Source organism: Vanacampus margaritifer, chromosome 18, assembly GCF_051991255.1.
Source record: "Vanacampus margaritifer isolate UIUO_Vmar chromosome 18, RoL_Vmar_1.0, whole genome shotgun sequence".
Taxonomy (NCBI): domain Eukaryota; kingdom Metazoa; phylum Chordata; class Actinopteri; order Syngnathiformes; family Syngnathidae; genus Vanacampus; species Vanacampus margaritifer.
The window spans coordinates 3,128,992-3,147,587 of record NC_135449.1 but is presented as its reverse complement, the minus strand read 5'-3'; the positions used below and the strand labels follow the sequence as shown (position 1 = coordinate 3,147,587).

General features: G+C 43.6%; 2 protein-coding genes across 3 annotated transcripts; one reads left to right on the top strand and one right to left on the bottom strand.

The window, feature by feature from the left end:
* Positions 1-665: 665 nt before the first annotated feature.
* Positions 666-14,547, bottom strand: rnf40 (ring finger protein 40). 2 transcript variants are annotated; one of them, XM_077551805.1, is made up of 20 exons: positions 14,292-14,547; positions 13,723-13,871; positions 13,481-13,648; positions 13,093-13,405; positions 12,811-13,011; positions 12,442-12,563; positions 12,212-12,358; positions 11,260-11,334; positions 11,046-11,165; positions 9,595-9,774; positions 9,332-9,467; positions 8,568-8,689; positions 8,224-8,483; positions 8,021-8,138; positions 6,843-6,992; positions 4,664-4,876; positions 2,875-3,000; positions 2,254-2,394; positions 1,098-1,199; positions 666-1,019 (listed from the first exon to the last, which is right to left on the bottom strand). In XM_077551805.1, the coding sequence occupies exons 2-20, from the start codon at positions 13,858-13,860 to the stop codon at positions 843-845; spliced, it is 3,009 nt and encodes a 1,002-aa protein (XP_077407931.1). In that variant the 5' UTR covers positions 13,861-13,871; positions 14,292-14,547; the 3' UTR covers positions 666-842. The 2 variants fall into 2 exon arrangements, with proteins under 2 accessions (XP_077407931.1, XP_077407932.1); XM_077551806.1 differs by having other exon boundaries at positions 4,664-4,873.
* Positions 14,548-14,572: 25 nt separating this feature from the next.
* phkg2 (phosphorylase kinase, gamma 2 (testis)) lies at positions 14,573-18,533 on the top strand. The gene is made up of 10 exons (XM_077551809.1): positions 14,573-14,771; positions 15,056-15,167; positions 15,367-15,542; positions 15,617-15,671; positions 15,737-15,802; positions 15,870-16,033; positions 16,129-16,219; positions 16,618-16,771; positions 16,848-16,973; positions 17,625-18,533. The coding sequence occupies exons 2-10, from the start codon at positions 15,073-15,075 to the stop codon at positions 17,868-17,870; spliced, it is 1,173 nt and encodes a 390-aa protein (XP_077407935.1). The 5' UTR covers positions 14,573-14,771; positions 15,056-15,072; the 3' UTR covers positions 17,871-18,533.
* Positions 18,534-18,596: the final 63 nt, after the last annotated feature.

The window sequence follows — 18,596 nt, the reverse complement described above, 5'->3', positions numbered from 1 at the left end:
AAAGGAAAGAAACAAAGTGCACACAAACACGAAAAAAAAAAACATGCACATACAAAACACATAACACAAAACATTCACACACACTGGAACAAAATAAAAACACACAATACAGGTGCACACAAACAAACCACACACACAAAACGAAAAAAAAAAAAAAAAAAACACCATATCACAACATACACAAAAACAGATACACAAAAACAGATACAAAAATTAAACAGCACAACAACAAAAAGCCCCACAAAAACACAACAAAACAACACACGTACACACACCAAAAAAAAAAAAAACACACACAAATTAAAAACACAGCCATGACAGACACACACACATCACAAAAACAGAAACAAGATACACATGCACAACCCTAACACGCGCACACGCTCAGCCCAGCCAAAGTGATGCAAAGAGTGTCGTATTCGCTGACTGCGTGCCAAACTGCTCTCTCCAGACTCGTCAGCCGCCGGACGGTATAGCAGCTCCACCATGATGTCACTAATGTGCGTGCGTGCGCGCCGCGCTCTATAAATTAAAAACATGTCACACGCAAGGACCTTGAATCCGACTCGTTTCATTTCCGGAATGCAAAGAAATGCTTCAAGATGCGTTTGGAATTCCTGCCGCCAGGTCGGAGGTGAGAAGAAAGCAGCTGGACGCGGAACGAGCACGCTTGGCTTTCCCACCGCTCTTTATTCAACTACAAACCACACGTTTGGTCACGTTTGTCCCACGGTTGCGCTAAAAAATAAAATTAAAAAAAAAAACGTCCAAAGAGCAGACGAAGAAAAAAACGCTCATCCCTTTGAATGGCCGTGTTGAATTTCTATTTTTTTTTTCCTTTTTTAGGTGATGTAGATGCGGTGAAAGTCGTTGGCCCCGAAGGCGCAGTTGCACTTGGGGCATTTTCGCTGGCGCGTGTCGTAGCGCATCTTCAGGCACTCGTAGCAGAAGACGTGGAAACACTTGGTGAGCACCGTGTCCTTGTCACGCGTGTTGCAACACGGGCAGCGCAACTTGGCCTGCGCGCACACACACAAACGCAACGTGATAGCAGGGAGAAAAACACCCCCCCCCCCCCCACCTCGCATTTCTCGCACCTTGTACTGGTTGATTTCCTCCTGCAGGATCTCGTCGGCGTCCGAGTACACCTCCACCTTCTTCTGTTTCTCCAGCTTCCGCCTCAGCCTGGAAAGATCCTCCTGGGACGCGCGCGAGGGGAACACAATATTGATTTCGTGTGGAAACATCTGCACGCGGCACAGTGCGCTGGTGGATAACATGTCTGCCTCGCAGTTTTGAAGTTTCAGGTTCGAATCTTGCAGTTGGGATAGGCAAAAAAAAAAAAAAAAAGTGGCGCAACAAGCACATCTACGACGACGTATTAGGGACACGTATAAAAAAAAAATTTTTTAGGGGCGGGGCAATATTCAGGGGAAAAAAACTTGACTTTAAGTGGCAAAAAATTGCAAATCTGCCACTTTGTAGTTGCAAATTTCCGATTTTTTTCCTCACAAAAAATTTGCCACTTTATAAAGTGGCAAATTTGCAAGGAAAAACTTGAAACAATTTGTGAAATTTTTTTTCTCTGAATATTTCCCCTACCATCTAAAAAATATATATATTTATATGTGCCCCATATAATCTATGATTTGTCTTTACAATTTTTTTAAAGTGGCAATTTTTTTGTGAGGAAAAAAATCGGAAATTTGCAACTATAAAGTGGCAGATTTGCAATTTTTTTCTCTCAAATAATTTGCCACTTAAAGTCAAGTTTTTTCCCCCTGAATATTGCCCCGCCCCTAAAAAAACTTGAACTTGTTTTTTTCTTGGAATATTTCCCCCAAACTCTAAAAAATATATATGCATACGTGGCCCTAATAAGCTGTCGTACACATCTTTATCCAAATCATAATTTAAAAAAAAAATAAATAAAAAAAATCACCATTTGATTCTTCATTTTTTTGTATGCGGATTCTTTCTTCTATCTTTATGGCTGGTTTTCTTTTACTGCAAGAGTCTGCACGGACTTGATGAAGGCACATTCCAGACTTTTTAAGAGCTTTTTTTTTTTTTTTTTTTTTTTAAAGGCCACTTTGATGAAATCTAAGAGCTTTTGATTCCGTAAAAATGACCACTCCGAAGTTCCTGATACCAAATGTTAAACTACAAAGACTTCCAAAGAAAACGGAACAAAGTTGCTCATCACGTCCGAGAGCGCCAAAAGAAACGGAAAAGGAGTTCACGCGACGCTACCTGCGCCCGCTTGAGGTTGCTGCTCTCCCTCTCGCGGGCCGTGCGGTTCTCGGCGACGGCGACCTGGATCTCCTTGAGTTTAGCCTGCGTGTGCTCCAGCTGCACCTTCTGGTCCTCGGCCAGCTGTGCGGCCTCCACCGCCTGGGGCAGGAAGGAGAAGAAGAAAAAAAAAAAGCAACAACAACAATGTCACTCTTGTAACAAGCTTTCTCGAACGTATGCTGAAGGCTTTTCAAACATTTGGGGTCCTGGGAGACATTTTCCCACGGACCCCCATCATAATATTAACACATGTTCCCCATAAATTCCATAGGAATTAAAAAGGTTGACTTTTTTTCTTTTTTAAAGAAAAGTCACATCGTTACCAAAACAAATTCATAATTTTACAGAAAAAAAAGTTATGTTATGAGAATGTAATCATACTTTATTTGTGGCTCATCAAACCTGCATTTGAGCAGGGGTGTGTAGACTTTTTCTACCCACTTCCAGCCTAATGACACAGCCAGGACTATAAACAAAGGAATGTTTAGTGACGAGCGAGCATCAGGATGCAAGCAATTATTCAAGTTGCTCCATCTGGTGTGCGCTCGTTAGTGAGTCACGGGTACGAGCAGGCCTCACCTTCCTCTTGTTGAGTTCCAGCGCTTGAGTCCTGAGCGAAAGCTCCTTCTCCAGAGTGGCCAGCGCGCTTTGAAGAACACCCTCTTTTTCCTCCAACTTCTGCACCACCAGCAGCTGAGCATCCACCTGTCAAGGAAGGAAAAAAAAACAAAAAAAAAACGACCACATTAGCATTTTTTTTTGTTTGCTTTTTGGGAGGTGAAGAAGCTTTTTTTTTTTTTTTGTACTGGCTAAAGCAATCAAAGTGTTGCTTTGGCTCCATCTGGTGGCGGCTTGCTGCCAAGAACTACGTTGAAGTGTATTGAGGAGCTTCCAATGGTGCCATGTTGACATCTACAGGCAATTCTAAACCTTTTTTTTTTTATAATTAAGGGTGTGCAATATATTCAGTTGACTATAAATGGAGTTGATTTTTAAAATCACGTTCGTTAATGTCGTCCTCATATCGGCATCGGTGTGAAAATGCCTTCAAGCGCGTCCTGCTTCCCGACTGCTGAGGTACGACAAGCGAAATGCTAGACGCTAAGCTAACTTGCTCCATTCAGCTAGCGCGGCAAAGAAGCTACAATTACACCCAAGTATTGTTTTCACTAAAAGGACAAGGAGTAGCTAATTGTGCACCGCAAAGCGCAAGATGAGACGACAGGGCAAAGTGGTGGCGCTATGCTAACCGCTATGCTAACGTGAAACATACAGTAGCAAAACACCAGAATAGGTACTTGGGCTCAGGATACTTTGGACAGAGGTCGGACTAGCAACTTAGGGAGAAAATAAAATACAAATAAAAACAATAGCGGGACAGTAAAACAAAAATTCATCAGTACATCAAGAAAAAGGTCAAAATGTTAAATATTTATAATATCAGCAATGTTAATTGTGTTCATTTGCCCTAAAAATAATAATTTGATGTTTGAGCTGCACAATATATGTTCTCAACCAATCATGGCTCACCTGCTTTCTGAAGCTCAGCCGTGATTGGTTTTACTTAACCCCGAACAACTGTGATGTCATTTTTCAGTCGATGGCAAATAGCAAAATGGCTGCCTTATGAAATGGATATAAACAGGTGGATTCTGGACCCTTATCAAACACAACATTAATCAAAATGTCGTGGTTGCAAATACAACATTTAAAAAAAAAAAATTTGTGTGTGGTGACTTGTCCTTTAACTCATTGACTCGCAGCCATTTTCACCGAAGCAACCTCCTTCGCTCCCGGCTGGTTTACTGGATTTTGGCTGATGAAAGGCCCACAAACTATTGTTTTCTATTGCTATAAAAACATGGAACCTACCAAAAGAAAGATTAGAGTCTTCTTTCATTAGAAAAAAAGAAGAAGTATATTTTAGTTTTTCTAAATATGTTTTTGGGAGTGAAGGACAAAGTATTAACTCTTTGACTGCCAGACGTTTTCAGAAACGGGTTGTCGCCAGTGCCAGCCGATTTAAGCATTTTGACTGATCTTTCAAGGTCCACAGAAAATGTTGTGTTTGGACTATGGAAACGCACATACTACCAAATGAAAGATTGGACTCTCATCTTTCATCAGAAAAAAAAGTTTGTTTCTACCTTATTCCGTTTTTCAGTAATCAACAATAGAAAATGGTTAGTTTCACCTGTTTTGAAACAAACGTCTTAACGTCTTTGGCACTCCTCCATAGGATTTTACTAAACGTTATTTAACGTTTTTGGCAGTCAAAGAGTTAAAAAAAAGGTATTTTGGGTTCGAATGAATTAAGGCAATATGGGCCAGCCCTATCCGAGTGACGTCATCCAGTCTGGCCTCGCACCTGCGTCTTGAAGGTGAGGACCTGGTCGGCCAGCTCCTCCTTCTCCTCCTTGAGCAGCTTGTAGATCTGGTTGGATTTGATGCGCTCGCTCATCAGCTTGAAGTTGGCGTCGTCCTTCTCGCGCAGTTGCAGCAACAGCCGGCTGTTCTGCTCCTGCATGTCCTCGAAGGCCTGGCCCGTCACGTCCATCTCGCTCAGCAGCGCCTCCTCCTCCTCCACACACACGCACACGCACACACACACAACAGTCGTGCCGTTACGCTGCCTGCTTCCGACGAGATTTCTGCACCCTCACAACAAAACCACAAATTTGATTGGTTTGCTTTTCTGCTGGTCACGGGCAAAGCCTGTAACGACAACTCAAGAAACGTCTATATTAGATCTTTTTGTTTTTGAACAACCGGATTTTGGCAGCAAGAGAATTAGGTTGAACAAATGTAAACCATCCGGAGTTATTGTGCGCTTGAGAAATCGGGACCGCGCGAGTCGGACTGGACCTCCCAAGCAGAAGGTGCCGCGGGCTACTCGAAAAGCGAACGTCTCTCGTTGAGCTCATCAAATGGGGGTTCGGCAACATTTTAGGTCCTGGGATGCGTTTCTCCAAGGACGCAGTTAAACATGTGCACCCCTTTGAGAATTAGTAGTTTTTCCCAGCAGAATACCAAGGAACATAACCACATTCAATTGAATTAAATGAAATGAAATATTTAGCCACGCTAATATTAGCTACGCTAGTTGACATGCACTGCATAACAGAGAACAGACATATGCTCTTTCTACTCTGCAAAAAAATAAAATAAAATATATACTTTTATTGGAATAACTTGATCGTGACTTTTTCCTTCTACTCTCTAACGTGGCTACAACACTGCCCCTAAGTGGCCAAATTGTGTACAACATGAACAGCGCTCGCAATAAAGGCACACACAAACAAGGGCGAAACGGTATAGAATTATTTAAATAAAATCGATTTTGGGACATTTAAAATCGATTCTGAAATCGTACTAGATGAGATTCTTGTGAGAATAGATTTTTACGCACACCCTTATCCAAGTGACGCCCAGGCACACGCAGACGAGCTAACGGTTTGGCACCTAGCTGCTAACAACAGCCAACTCTACACACTCATTCACTGACACCCACGTCACTCACCAGGCCATGCACCACCTTTTAAAGACACACACTGGCAGATACTTTTAAAGTGGAATGTGAGGGTGGTGACACCAAGTGGCCAGCGATAAAACCTGCACCTCACATGCGCATTTTGTTTAATAACAATAAAAAAAAATTGATTACTTGATTTATCGATGGGATAATCAGATTGTAAAAAATATTAAAGAGCTAGAAATGCAGCACAAAGGCAGGATTGACAGCTTTATGTGATATGTCGCAATTTTTAAATCAGCCCAAAGCTATTGGTAGGTAGAAGTAATTAGTGTCATATTTTAGTTTTATTGGTGTGCAGGTCCCCATATGTAGGTAAGCGCGTGTTCAAAACGACAACTGACCACGGCAGTCTTCACCAGCACACGAAAAGAGAACCTACGACCCACAAGAACGATAATCGGAACTGCCAAGCAATTCTAAAAAGACAGAAAACCTCAGAGGAAGCGTTAAACAAAATCTTCCACAAATATTTTACTCACAAATCCTCACGATATGCAACATTTGTTTTGAATTGTCTTTTTTTTCCTCATGCATTTGTAATGTATGGCCCTCAGAGGACTTCAATGGGGGATTGGGGGGGGGGGGGGGGCTGCTGCGGTTCCACATTGCCGCACTAAAACATTGTAAGGTCAAAAGGTACGAGCGTTTTAATATCAAGAGTAGGACATGAGCTAATGTGGGTGTGTCCGTTATGTCCCGGTGGCTCGGGTTTAACAATGACAACATTGCGCAAGCGACACTTGACCTCTGCGAGATCTCGTTTTTGGCGAGTCCACATTTCACGACAGCCATTGCCTGACCTGAGAGACTTGGACATAGTTACACCAGAGAGGCACACCCCAAAAGTTTTCGCCCCCCTCCAACCCGCTACAAGCTGTTTTTCTACTCCCCCCCCCCCCAGTCAGAGGCATCGAGGTCATTGGACAGCCCCTCCCTTTACTATTGCATCATGTTGAACCCAGTCCACGTGCTCCATCTCGAAGCCGGGCGTGCGCGTGTGTTGATTGAATACCTGCTTGGTGGCGCCGAGCTTCTTCTGCAGATGCTCGATGGTCTCTTCCGCCACTCGGATCTTCCTCAGGGCGTCTTCGTCCGCCAGCTTCTTGCTCTCCTTCCTCTCGCGCTCCTCCAGCTCGCGCACTCGCATCCGCAATTCCTCCACCTAGTGGACGCACGTGATGGGAAATGTGGAACACTCAAGTCAATTTTTTGTGTGTGTGATGGCGTCATTGTGACCTATAACCTTGTGCAACTTGAAGAAAAAAAATCGCGTTGTTTTAATCCAGCTGTTTTTAGCTATCTGAGCGGGCGGCCATTTTTACACTTGCTGTCGCCTAAAGATGACATCACAGTTGCTCAGGAAACGACCTGAGCTGTGATTGCTCACTTGTTTTCTGAAGCTGAGCTGTGATTGGTTGTTACCTGACACCTGAGCAACATTGATGTCATCTTCAGTCGACAGCAAGTGGCAAAATGGCCGCCCCCTCAGATGGATCAAAAAAGGCTGGATTTTGCTCTAGTAGGCTTTTTCAGACTTTTTTTTCCCTTCTTCTTACTAGCAGAAGCCTGAAGGTTTTGTGCCCCAAAGCACGATGCTGCCATCACTACTAAACAATGCTGTTGTGCCAAAATGAGCAATTGGAATTAGGGGCTGCTCGATTATGAAGAAAATATTAATCACAATTATTTTGCTAATAATTGAAATCACGATTAGGATGATCATTTATTTTTTGGTACAAAATAAGAAAATGTTTAAACATAAAAAATATTAAGACAAATCAAATTATTTGAAACACTAATTATGAAAGTTCCTTTTGCATGAAACAAAATTTATTAAAATAGTTATTTTAAAATTAAAAAAAAGGGGCAAATGTATAAATTGAAACTACAATTTAGTATTAATAATCTTTCTTTTTATGATGTTGCTGAATTTGTAATTGTGGAGTGTAATCATTGAAATTATAATAGAATTTCAAATAATTGGACAGCCCTAATTGGAATTATGCTAAAAAAAAAATTGATAAAAAAAAAACAAGTGGGAGAGAGAAATTATTTATAAGCAAATGTGAAGAGAAAAAAAATGTGTGGGGAAAAAAAACTCCTGAGATTTTATTTTATGGTTGATATCGCCCATCCCCATTTGCAATGAGTAAAAGGATAAAGATGGAGAAAAGAAAACAAAAAACAGACCTCTGCTTTGGATTTGCGTTCAGCCGCCATGAGCTGCACTTTGTCCCTCTGCTCCTTTGGCGCCGATTTGTACATGTCCAGCAGGAGCTTCATCTCCTTCTGGGACTCCTGAGCTTTCCTGAAGACCGACAAACCCAGAAGATGTTACCCCCCAACGGCAGGTTCAAACAACACGATTCAAAATGGCGTCGGCGCGGACGTACTTGAGCTCGACTCTGAGCATCTTCAAGGTGTCCGAGTCTTTCCTCTTCAGCTCGTCGCTGCGCTGCCTCTCGCGCTCGCGTTCCCGCTCGCGTTCCCGCTCGGCCTCCCGCTCCTTCTCGCGGGCGCGCTGCCTCTCCAGCTCCTTCCGCCGCTCCTCCTCCTCCTCTTGGTCCTCGTCTTCCTCTTTCTTCACGTCCGTGGTGTCGCCGCTCGACTCCTCCAGGACTAGAACGCCGGCGTCGCTGTTCAGGCAGCGTAGCTGTCACCAAAATAAAAAATTATAAAATCGGTTGAGAGCCGCTGTCGTCGTCGTCGTCTTCTTCAAACTTCAGGATCATCTTACCTTGTTGATTTCAATTTGGGTTTCGCGCAGCTTCCTCTTGAAGCGCTGCACGTCCCCTTTCAGCTGCAGGTTGTGGTTCTGAAGGCTGCTGATTAAGTGTCGCATCTCCCTGTTGATCGGTCCTGGATGAGGATGGCAGACAGACAGGATGGGAAAATATACATTTATCTGTCGGAAGATGACAACAAAAATTATTCACGTAAAGTTTTGGTATAAGAAAAATAACACTCATACCCTGGAGAACCCACGGGGTCAAATTTGGCCTTTTTTTTTTTTAAATACAAATTTAACTTCAAATGTCCAGAGTGCCACTTCTGACCCCTGCATGGGGCCATCTAGTGGATGAATATTGCACTTACATGAGCCAGAGTGGTGGTGACAAGATGGCTGGCAACATGCGGTTTTGTTGAGCTGGAAATCAATCCAAACAAAACCATCTTCTCAGCAAACCATCAGATGGTAAAAATTTTTTTTGTTAATCTATTTCATATCAAGAATGCCTAGGAGTATGTTTTATATATATATTTTGATAAATTAGCAACTCTGAGCTAGTAAAAAAAAACAGGGTTAAAATTGAAAAAAACATATTTTGGTGTTCAGTGAACTTATAGCAGTCATTTAATGTATAATTCATAATTTTCCAAAGAAGAAAATGGTCCTTGGGTTCTCCAGGGTTAAATAAGATAAAATGAATGCAAAAAAAATGACAAGACTTCATAATATGAAGTTAAGATATGTTTTGCGTTTTGGTGCGTGTACGGTACCCGCTTGCTCGTTGGCGGCGAGATTTTGCTCAAACTCGATGCGCAACATCTCGTACTCTTTGCGCACTTGAGCCAGCGTGTCCTCCAGCTGGATGACTTCGGTGCGAAGCTTCTTCTGAAGGGACAGCTCGTCACTCTGGGGGGGGGGGGGGGGGGGTGGGGGGGGGTCACATGCGCAAAAGTTAGCAGGTACAGGCGTGTCGCAATAAATAGCAATTGCGTAGGAAAGCGCTTCAATTCTTTTGGGAACGACGATGATCTACCTCCATGTGCTCAATCTGTCTGAGGTGGGCGTTCTTGGCCGTGAGCAGGAGCGCCCGAGCCTCGTCCAGCTGGGTTTTCACTCCCAGGGACTCGTTGTAGAGCAGCGAGAACTGCGACTGCAGACACTTGTACTCCAGCGTCTCCTTCACGACCTCCTCCGGAATATTACGCAAATCCATCTGGAGCGCGGACGGGAGAAGCGGCGGGGCAGTCAGTCGCAAGATGGAGCGGATATAAAAAGTCTACACACCCCTGGTCAAAGGGCAAGTTTTTGTGGTGTAAAAAATATTTTTGATGGGAAGTAAAAATACCAAAACTCAGTTCATGTGGTTGTGTAATTATAACGATTAGTGAGGATCCACTGTATTGCTTTTCAAGATGCATTGTGAGATGCATTCATTTACTCACTACACATCCAAACGCTACAAAATGGCAAACTGATATTGGGCATTTTGACGAATTTTTAATTAATTTTTTTATAAATCTGACGGCCGATTAAAATGGTAAATGGTACTTCATTTCTATAGCGCTTTTCCAGCTTACATTCGCCTACTAATGACGCAGCATCAGGACCAACTTGCTCAAGGGTACTTTGACTTGGTCACAGTAGCATGTGCTCGAACCTACAACTATTGGGTTGGGAGGCGACCACTCTACCACTGAGCCATGCCGCCCCCAGGCAAATCTAAAACCATTTTAAACTCAGGGAACTATTTATTTCATTTTTCAGTTGACTTTATAAAAGATGCTGCTGACCCTGGGAACCCTTTTGTTTTTGATCAACATTAAAACAAAGAAATGTGTAAGTTTAAGATTTCAGGTATTTTTATATTTTGGTATTGTCTAAGACAAAACAAAAAATTCTACATTTTTAAAAGTCTGAAAAAAAATTAAATATACATGCTTTAAAACATTACAACAAAGTAAAGATTGATATTTGTATTTAAATTTTTTATGCTAATATCCACCCCGCCTTTAAAAAAAAATTTTTTTTTTTACTCAAAGTTAATATTGGCTTCAAATATCAGCTATCAGCCTCCTTTACTACTAATAATCAGCATCGGGCCTGAAAAAAAACATATCGTGTATCTCTACTACACAATGACTAAAGCGCGATTTCGGACCCAGCCCGAGTGTCCCAAACACTCCATTTCAACATCCACTTTCCTCACACCTGCTTTGTTTAATCAAATGAAATCTAGCTTGAGCTGCGGTTTGTCTGGCCGCTCGTCAACATGGCCGCCCCCGTTGGGAGCAAAACAAACACAATGAGAAGTTGCTGAAAAGCTGGGAGTCGCTCCAGTTGATGTAATGCGCACTTGCATTCCCACCAGAGCGTAATGGCGACCCTCGCGGGTATTATGAGAGCATGCAAACTGTAGCAGCTCGTTAGGAAGAGGACTTCAACAAGCAAGAGGTTAACAAGCCAGCCATGAAATGTCGACGTCACCTTGAGCTTCTCGCTCTCCCTCACGGCCTCTTGGAGCTCCACCTGCAGCTTCTCCAACTCTGCCATGCGGCTGTTGGCCAATTCCTGGATGTGCTCCAGCTCTGTTTTAAGACTCTCAAACTGCAAATGGAGCAAAAAAATAATAATTATATGAATGAAAGATACGCAAAATGGAGGGGGGGGGGGGGGGGGGGTCATTTTGACAAGCACTCACCTTTTGAATGGTTAATGTAATTTGACCTCCAGCGAGCCCGCCTGAACTGCCGGTGCTACTGTAGCCAGACTTCAGCTGCAGACCACAAACAGACAAGAGGTTAGAAAGCATTTATGAAATATTAAGAGTAACACTGCAAATTGGATTTGTGATTTATAGTTTTTATTAAATCCACCAATCCGGCCATTTTTCTGCACCCCCCCCGGCTATGGAAAAGCTGCTTGATCCATACCGGATGCATCTCATGCATTAACCCCGTTGAGGAAGAGTGGGTTTAAGTTTTGTTTATTTGGATTTTTTTGCTTCCTGTCTCTGGCATTAAATTTTTTTTTAAAAAAATGGTCGCAATGCATTTTTCGAATGACGCTCCCACATAACATTTTGGTGAGAAAACATCAACTTTCAAAAGTGCATGTCGTCATAAAGAGTCATGGGTGAGTTGGGGCTTATCCCAGATGACTGAGGGTGAGAGGTGGGGTACACACTCTGGACTGGTCAGCCAGGAATTCACAGGGCAAATATAGACAGACAAGCACTTACACTCACGTTCATACCTATGCGTATTAATTGCCTCCATTTAAAAAAAAAAAAAAAAAGTCATTTTAGAGCTGGAATTTTGAAACAGTGAATTTTTTGCTCAGGGTTAAAATGCCGTGCCGAATTCGAACCCCAGAACTGTGAGGCAGACATGCTGAACAATAGCCCACCGTCCTGCCTTTTTTTTTTTTGACATGATCATATACGTTGATATCATCAAGCTATAATTAATGATATGTATATTTATTTGAGTATCCTAAATTTTCTTCACTCGTGGTCTTACTGTTTCTCAGTGTTGAACACGCCCTTAAGATAGCAAATATGGCCACGTCCAAAGCGCCAAAATAGACAGACACACTGCAAAGAGAGACGGACTGATTTCACAATTCCCATAGTCAAAATAACAAAACTGCACCTGCTCCATGGCCTCCGCCAAGTGCTTGTTGAGCTTTTGTTCCCTATTTCGGAGTTTCTCAATGTCCCACTGCAGGTCCTCCACAGTGGTCTCCATTTCTGACACCTTGGTCTCCGCGCTGGTCACCTTGTCCACCCACTCGTTGTACTGTCGCGAGAGGTTAAACGCTTGCTTAATTGCGACGCGTATATATTAAGAGACGCAAACCGAGCGTGTCTGGGCCATCTCACCTCCATGGACGTCTTGTGATGTCGGCCTTGCAGCAGGGTGGCCTGGTCTCGCAGTCTGCGGTTCTCGTCCAGCAGAGTGCGGTTGACGGCGCCCACGCTGGCCAGGCTCTCGTCCTCGCACGCTGCAAAGAAGGAACGTTGTTGGGTGACGGTCAGTTGGACAGATTATTGTGAACTCGCCACGTCATTATTTGGACTACTGTTATAAAAGGTGGAGTTTTAACATGTTAATTTTAAAATGAAATATTTAACTTCCCTATTAAAAAAAACCCACCTGCCTACAATTTTGTACAATTACCCGTTACTTCCCAATGAAAGTTTCCATCTTTAAGAAACTCTGTGACCATCATCAGAACACGTTTGCCTTACCTGCAGCTTGGATCTGCTTGCACATGTCCTCGATGCAGCTGTGCAGCCTGTCAAAGACGCACACGAGGCAGGCGATGGCGTCCTTGCTGAACAGCATGCGGTCCTGGAGATGCAGCGTGACCTCCTCTTCGCTGCTGTGCTCCAGCGTGGCCAAGAAACCTTTGGCGCTGTCGCTCGGTGGGGGAGGCGGCGGTGACAATGCTTTGATGCACGAGAATTGATGATTAGATCAAAAGTTTGGCCAGAAATATTGAAAAGAGTACAATGTAGTCAGTAACTAACCTGTGGTTGATTCCCGTGGGGGTTCTGTGGCGGTTAAATGTTCCGATCCATCAGGTGGTGGAGGCTGCTGTGGATTCTCCTGATGCCTTTCTTTAGTTACTTCATCTTGCGGCTGATGCTCAGGTTGTTTTCTGTCATTCTGTGCCTCAGGCAGTGGCGGTGGAGGCACAGCAGAGGTTGGTGAGGCGATATTGATGCTGTCTGTCTCCATGGGCACAGGATCCGGAGGTGGAGCAGGCGGTGGGACTGGGCTTGATGGTACCGGGGTCTCTGGTTCAATACATTTGCGCAGAACATGGATCTTTTCTTCCAGCTGTAATAAAACATCTTCTTTAATCATATATCATTTAAGTGATTGCGGCAAAACAATTGTTTGGTGTCGTAATACCTCAGACCAGTAGCGGTTTACAATCAGCAGGGTGGTGTCATCAGTTGCTTGCCTCTTTTCTAGCTTCTCTATTTTCTCTCGTAACTCATCCTCCATCGCCTGCCGCTGCTCCAAGCGCTCACTCAGCTTCTTATTCTTAAACTGGATTACTTTCATGTCCATTTCCTCCTGCATAACAACGAAGAAAGGCTTGACCATGCTGAATTCAATTGCAGGGAGATTTGCCGTGTAAATGGGCTCACCGTAGATGAGACTCCTGCTATGCGAATGGGCTCAATGAGAGTTGTGGTGGTCTTCTCCTCCTTTTTGCTTTTCTTCTCAGGTGGGCCGGGGGGACTGTCTCCCCCGGAGGGACGTTTTCCTCCCCCTGCACCTGACATCTTGACTTCCCCTGCGAGTAAGTCAATATTAATCAACATTTAGACTTGTTTTCAAAAACTAAACTAAACTAAAAGATGACGCGCAAACCACTCATTGGTTCATAACATTGACGACTATCGTCGACTTTTAAACAACAAGCGCCAAGGTTACACTGTTGGAATAGTAATAATGAGTAAATTCAGACTTGATTTATTAATCTAGGAGTTAAGTGGCTAACCAAAACGAAAAATGCACCTTTTACTTAGCTGAGATTAGCTTATATTAGCCCCATTCACTGAGGTAAGGTAGGCTAATGCTAATAATACCGCCTCCGCCAAAGCACACTGAATTGGTGGACGACGGGACCACCATTTTACACGCACAAATAAACAAAATTCTACAATAACGTTCGCAAACGAAACAGTTTCTCGTCTCTATTTTCGATACAAACCTTCTCAGGAGCGAGTTGATGAAACGCTCAAGACATCGGAGCAGCTAGCGGAAGTGGGGCTAGGCACTTCCGCTCATGAGTCGCTGGCTACTAAACTATCGAAGAATATATATTTTAATTTTTACTATTTTTTTAATTGAATGTGTTCAAGCTTTGATGCTTGTGGAGAGTTCGCATTTAAAATGATAAACTATACAAATTACATTTAGGGAGGGGGAAAAAAACCGCAACGCACTCCGCCCACGTGAGGGCGACACTGACGGCAAAAAAAAAAAATCCAAAACCGAATGAGCAGTTACGAGGAATGCAGGCAAAATGTCATCACTTTCCAAATATTGTCTTTTATCGGCCGACTCGCTTCGGATACTATCGCCACTGACGCGTGTGCAGTGATGGCTTCACATTAGCTTCGTCGCATCACGCTGCACCCTTTTGACCGCTCCCGCGGTGCTCGTTGTTAGCGTTTCTCTGTCATACCTGGTGAGTACCGAATAGCTTTACACGGTCAGTGAACTGCGGCGAGCGAGGCCACTACTAGCACTTTAGTATTAGTAATATATCATATTTTAGAAACAGCACAAGACGTGGAGAAAATATATCTCAACTAGGTCTGCCTCGAGCGTGTGGAAAAGCAGCGATCGGAAAACACGTACATGCCCGACATACAACAAACACACACTTCCCTGTACTTACTGTAGTTCCTGTTATTGAGTGTTGTTGCCTTGAAGTTGAACCCTGACTACCATTTTTTTTTTTGTTCAAAGCGCTCCATCCCGCCAGCATGACAAAAGACATAGTGCTTGGAGATGATCTGCCTGACTGGGTGGGTGCAAAAGAGTTTTACCAGAAGTATGACCCCAAAGAGGTGATTGGCCGGTGAGTCCATTGAGTAACACGAGTAGTGGAAGACAGCAGAGTATCTCTTTCCAGGAAATGTTAAAGTGAGGAGAAAAGAAGTGTTTTTCATAATCATAGCACTGGGGTACGACTTTTGTGACCATCCTGGTTGAACGTTTCCTAAGACAGCAATCCTAACTGTTGTGCTGTCATCTTAATTCATTTTATTTCTGTCCAGGGGCGTGAGCAGCGTGGTGCGCAGGTGCGTGCACAGGCACACGGGGCAGGAGCTGGCCGTCAAGATCATCGAGATCACCGCCGAGAAGATGACCGTCCAGCAATTGGAGGAGGTCAAGACCTCCACCCTGAAGGAGATCCAAGTCCTCAAAATGGTCAAGGGCCACTCGTCAATCAGTAGGTCCAAAAATGCACTCATGACTTGATACTTAAGAACCTGTTTGATACCGTCTTTTTATTCTTTCACTTAGTTACGCTCATTGATTCCTACGAGTCTGCAACCTTCATCTTCCTGGTGTTTGACCTGTGAGTACAACGATGTGTAAATATTGCTGCTTCGAGGAATTAAAATTAAAATTTTTGCTTGACAGTATGCGGCGCGGAGAGCTGTTTGACTACCTCACAGAAAAAGTGACGCTGAGTGAGAAAGAAACCAGGTGAGTTTGCGCCAGTTCTATTTGTCCCAAAATGTTAAAACATGAGCGTCCTGGCTTGTGAGCGCAGGAGCATGATGCGAGCGCTGCTGGAAGCGGTGCGCTACCTCCACTCCCGCCACATCGTCCACCGCGACCTGAAACCCGAGAACATTCTGCTGGACGACCAGGGACACATCAAACTGTCCGACTTTGGCTTCTCGGTGCAGCTGCAGCCTGGGGAGAAGCTGAGAGGTACTCGAGTGAGAATCAAAAGTGCTGCGCGAGTTCCTGTTCTACACAACACACACTTTTCAAAATCACGACTCTGCGTCTGTTGTTGTCATTAGAGCTTTGCGGAACACCCGGTTATTTGGCTCCCGAAATACTGAAATGCTCCATGGATGAAATGCACCCCGGCTACGGAAAAGAAGTTGATCTGTAAGTCCAGACCGGATGCATCTCATTTATTACCTCCGTCAAGGAAGGAAGTGTGGCTTTAAGTTTGCTTATTTTGGTTCAATTGTTTCTTGTCTCCATCTTCTTCTTTTTTTTTTTTACGATGACTGTGTATTTTTCCAAGGATAGTCCAGCCTTTAACAAGTTCCCTCAGGCTTCTGCTATTAAGTGAAAAGTCATAAAAAGCCCACCAGGAATTTAGATGTGGGTGTGCACACTTATGCAACCACATTATTTCCCCACCAGTTACTTTGTATTGCAAGGATTTCAGATTTAAAAAAAAAAAAAGACCTGTGAAATTTGGCACAGAACTTTTCAGTTGGTGCCATGACCCGGATCCCGAAAAAGCCCAATCTAACACTCTCTCTGTGTTACCACAGCTGGGCGTGCGGCGTGATCCTCTTCACCTTACTGGCGGGCTCGCCGCCCTTCTGGCACCGCAAACAGATGCTGATGCTCAGGACGATCATGGAGGGCCGCTACAAGTTCGGCTCGCCCGAGTGGGACGACCGCTCGGACACCGTCAAGGATCTGGTGAGCTGGAATGGTTTGCGGCAATGAGTGGGATGTGGTGCACTTAGCTTGACGTTTGGGTGCCGCCGCCGTTCAGATCTCCAGGCTGCTGGTGGTGGACGCCGCCGCGCGGCTCACGGTCGAGCAGGCCTTAGCGCATCCTTTCTTCAGGCAGTACCAAAAAGAAGACGTGCGACGCTTCAGCCCCAGAAAGTCGTTCAGGGTGAGTAGGTTCGGAAATTCATCAGTGGGGGAAGTAATCGAGTGCAAATACTTTGTTACTGTGGTTTTTCACTAATCCGTATTTTACTTTTGAACTTGAGTGCAAAAATTCATTTGGACTTTCGCACTTAACTCGTTCGCCACCACTGACGGTTATGGACGTCAAAGATCCATTTTAAGTCCGTTTCAGAGTCTGTACTTTATTACTTTTACTCAAGTAAAATGTAGGGCCAGTAACTGGTTAAATAATTGAGTTTGTTAGTGAAAGCAACACGTGTTATAATCACTTTACACAAACATTGACATCAGCAAGGATGAGATGGAAATATTTTCATCATTCTATTTCAATAATTGTAAATAAACATTTAAAATATTAAAAAGTCCGTTTTTTTTATAAATATAAAAAAATGCTTTTAAATTCATGTGAACTATAAGATACAAAAAAAAAAAAAGTGAATGGACTTTGCAAACCTGGACGCCGTACCTGAGAGACGAACTAGCTTAGCGCTAGCTTAGCGCTAGCTTAGCGCTAGCTAGGATGAGGCTAGTAGCAACATAGAGGGTTTAAAATGTTTTTTTAAATAAAGTTATTAAAAAAAAAAGTTACCTTTCCCATGTGTTACTCAAGTACTTTGCTTTTCTTCTTCATCAGGTGCTAATCGTGACGGTGCTGGCGTGCATCCGGATGTACGCCCGCTACCGCCGGGCCCGCCCGTTGACCCGCGAGGTGCTGGCCCGGGATCCTTACTCGCTGCGGGGCGTGCGCAAACTCATCGACGGCTGCGCCTTCCGCATCTACGGGCACTGGGTGAAGAAAGGCGAGCAGCAGAACCGGGCCGCCCTCTTCCAGAACACGGCGAAGGTCATGTTGCTGGAGCTGGAGGACTTTGAAACCTAAACCTCATGTCTTGTTTTTGTTATGACGCTGTTGTTGTTGTTTTAATTTTAAAAAAGGTAGGATTCAGGAATTGATGCCTTACTGCATGCTGTCTCAAGCACGCACACTTAAAAATTTTTTATCCTGATCAACATTTTTTGAGTCAAGTCAGATTTTTTTTGCAGAGCGCTTCGCATTAAAGGGCATTTATTCATGTGTTTATTTGGGATTCTAACACTTCATGTTCAGGAAAACACTGTGATTCGTTCTTTAACAAACTACTCACAAAAAGTTCGGGCGAAATTTCAGGATCAACCTAAAATGTACCGAAACATTGCATGAAAAGTTTAGAAAAAGTCAGATTAAGTTCTCCCCTAAAGGATCGAGTGCTTTTTAGGTTCATCCTGATATCCAACGCTTTTTGCGACTAGCGTATTAGCATACAAATAGATTGTATTAAACTTAAACTTGGTGACATTCTTGCGATACGAGTACTGAAAGTCATATGTGAAATATTTACAGCGTGTACTGTACTTGCATGTTTTTGGGTAAAAAAAAAAAAAATCTCCATGTTTCTTCATAAGAAACCAACTGTTGTGACTGTATTTCCTGTGAAAACTCATTCCATTGCACCATGACCGTTGTACGCCACTAAATAAATACTATTTAATATTTGCTCTAGAATCTGTCATTTTTTTGTGTGATTTGGCGCACTAAAAGGATGAAAATAGCACCAAAGTGATTCTC

Bases quoted from the DNA above. Each gene is read 5' to 3' on its own strand.
- phkg2 (XM_077551809.1), top strand. From the start codon at position 15,073: ATGACAAAAGACATAGTGCTTGGAGATGATCTGCCTGACTGGGTGGGT. The intron at 15,168-15,366 runs GTGAGTCCATTG...ATTTCTGTCCAG, and splicing joins CCCAAAGAGGTGATTGGCCG to GGGCGTGAGCAGCGTGGTGC. The intron at 15,672-15,736 runs GTGAGTACAACG...TTTGCTTGACAG, and splicing joins ATCTTCCTGGTGTTTGACCT to TATGCGGCGCGGAGAGCTGT.
- rnf40 (XM_077551805.1), bottom strand. From the start codon at position 13,860: ATGTCAGGTGCAGGGGGAGGAAAACGTCCCTCCGGGGGAGACAGTCCC. The intron at 8,139-8,223 runs GTACGTCCGCGC...GTCGGTCTTCAG, and splicing joins ATGCTCAGAGTCGAGCTCAA to GAAAGCTCAGGAGTCCCAGA. The intron at 2,395-2,874 runs GTGAGGCCTGCT...TTCCTGCCCCAG, and splicing joins TGGAACTCAACAAGAGGAAG to GCGGTGGAGGCCGCACAGCT.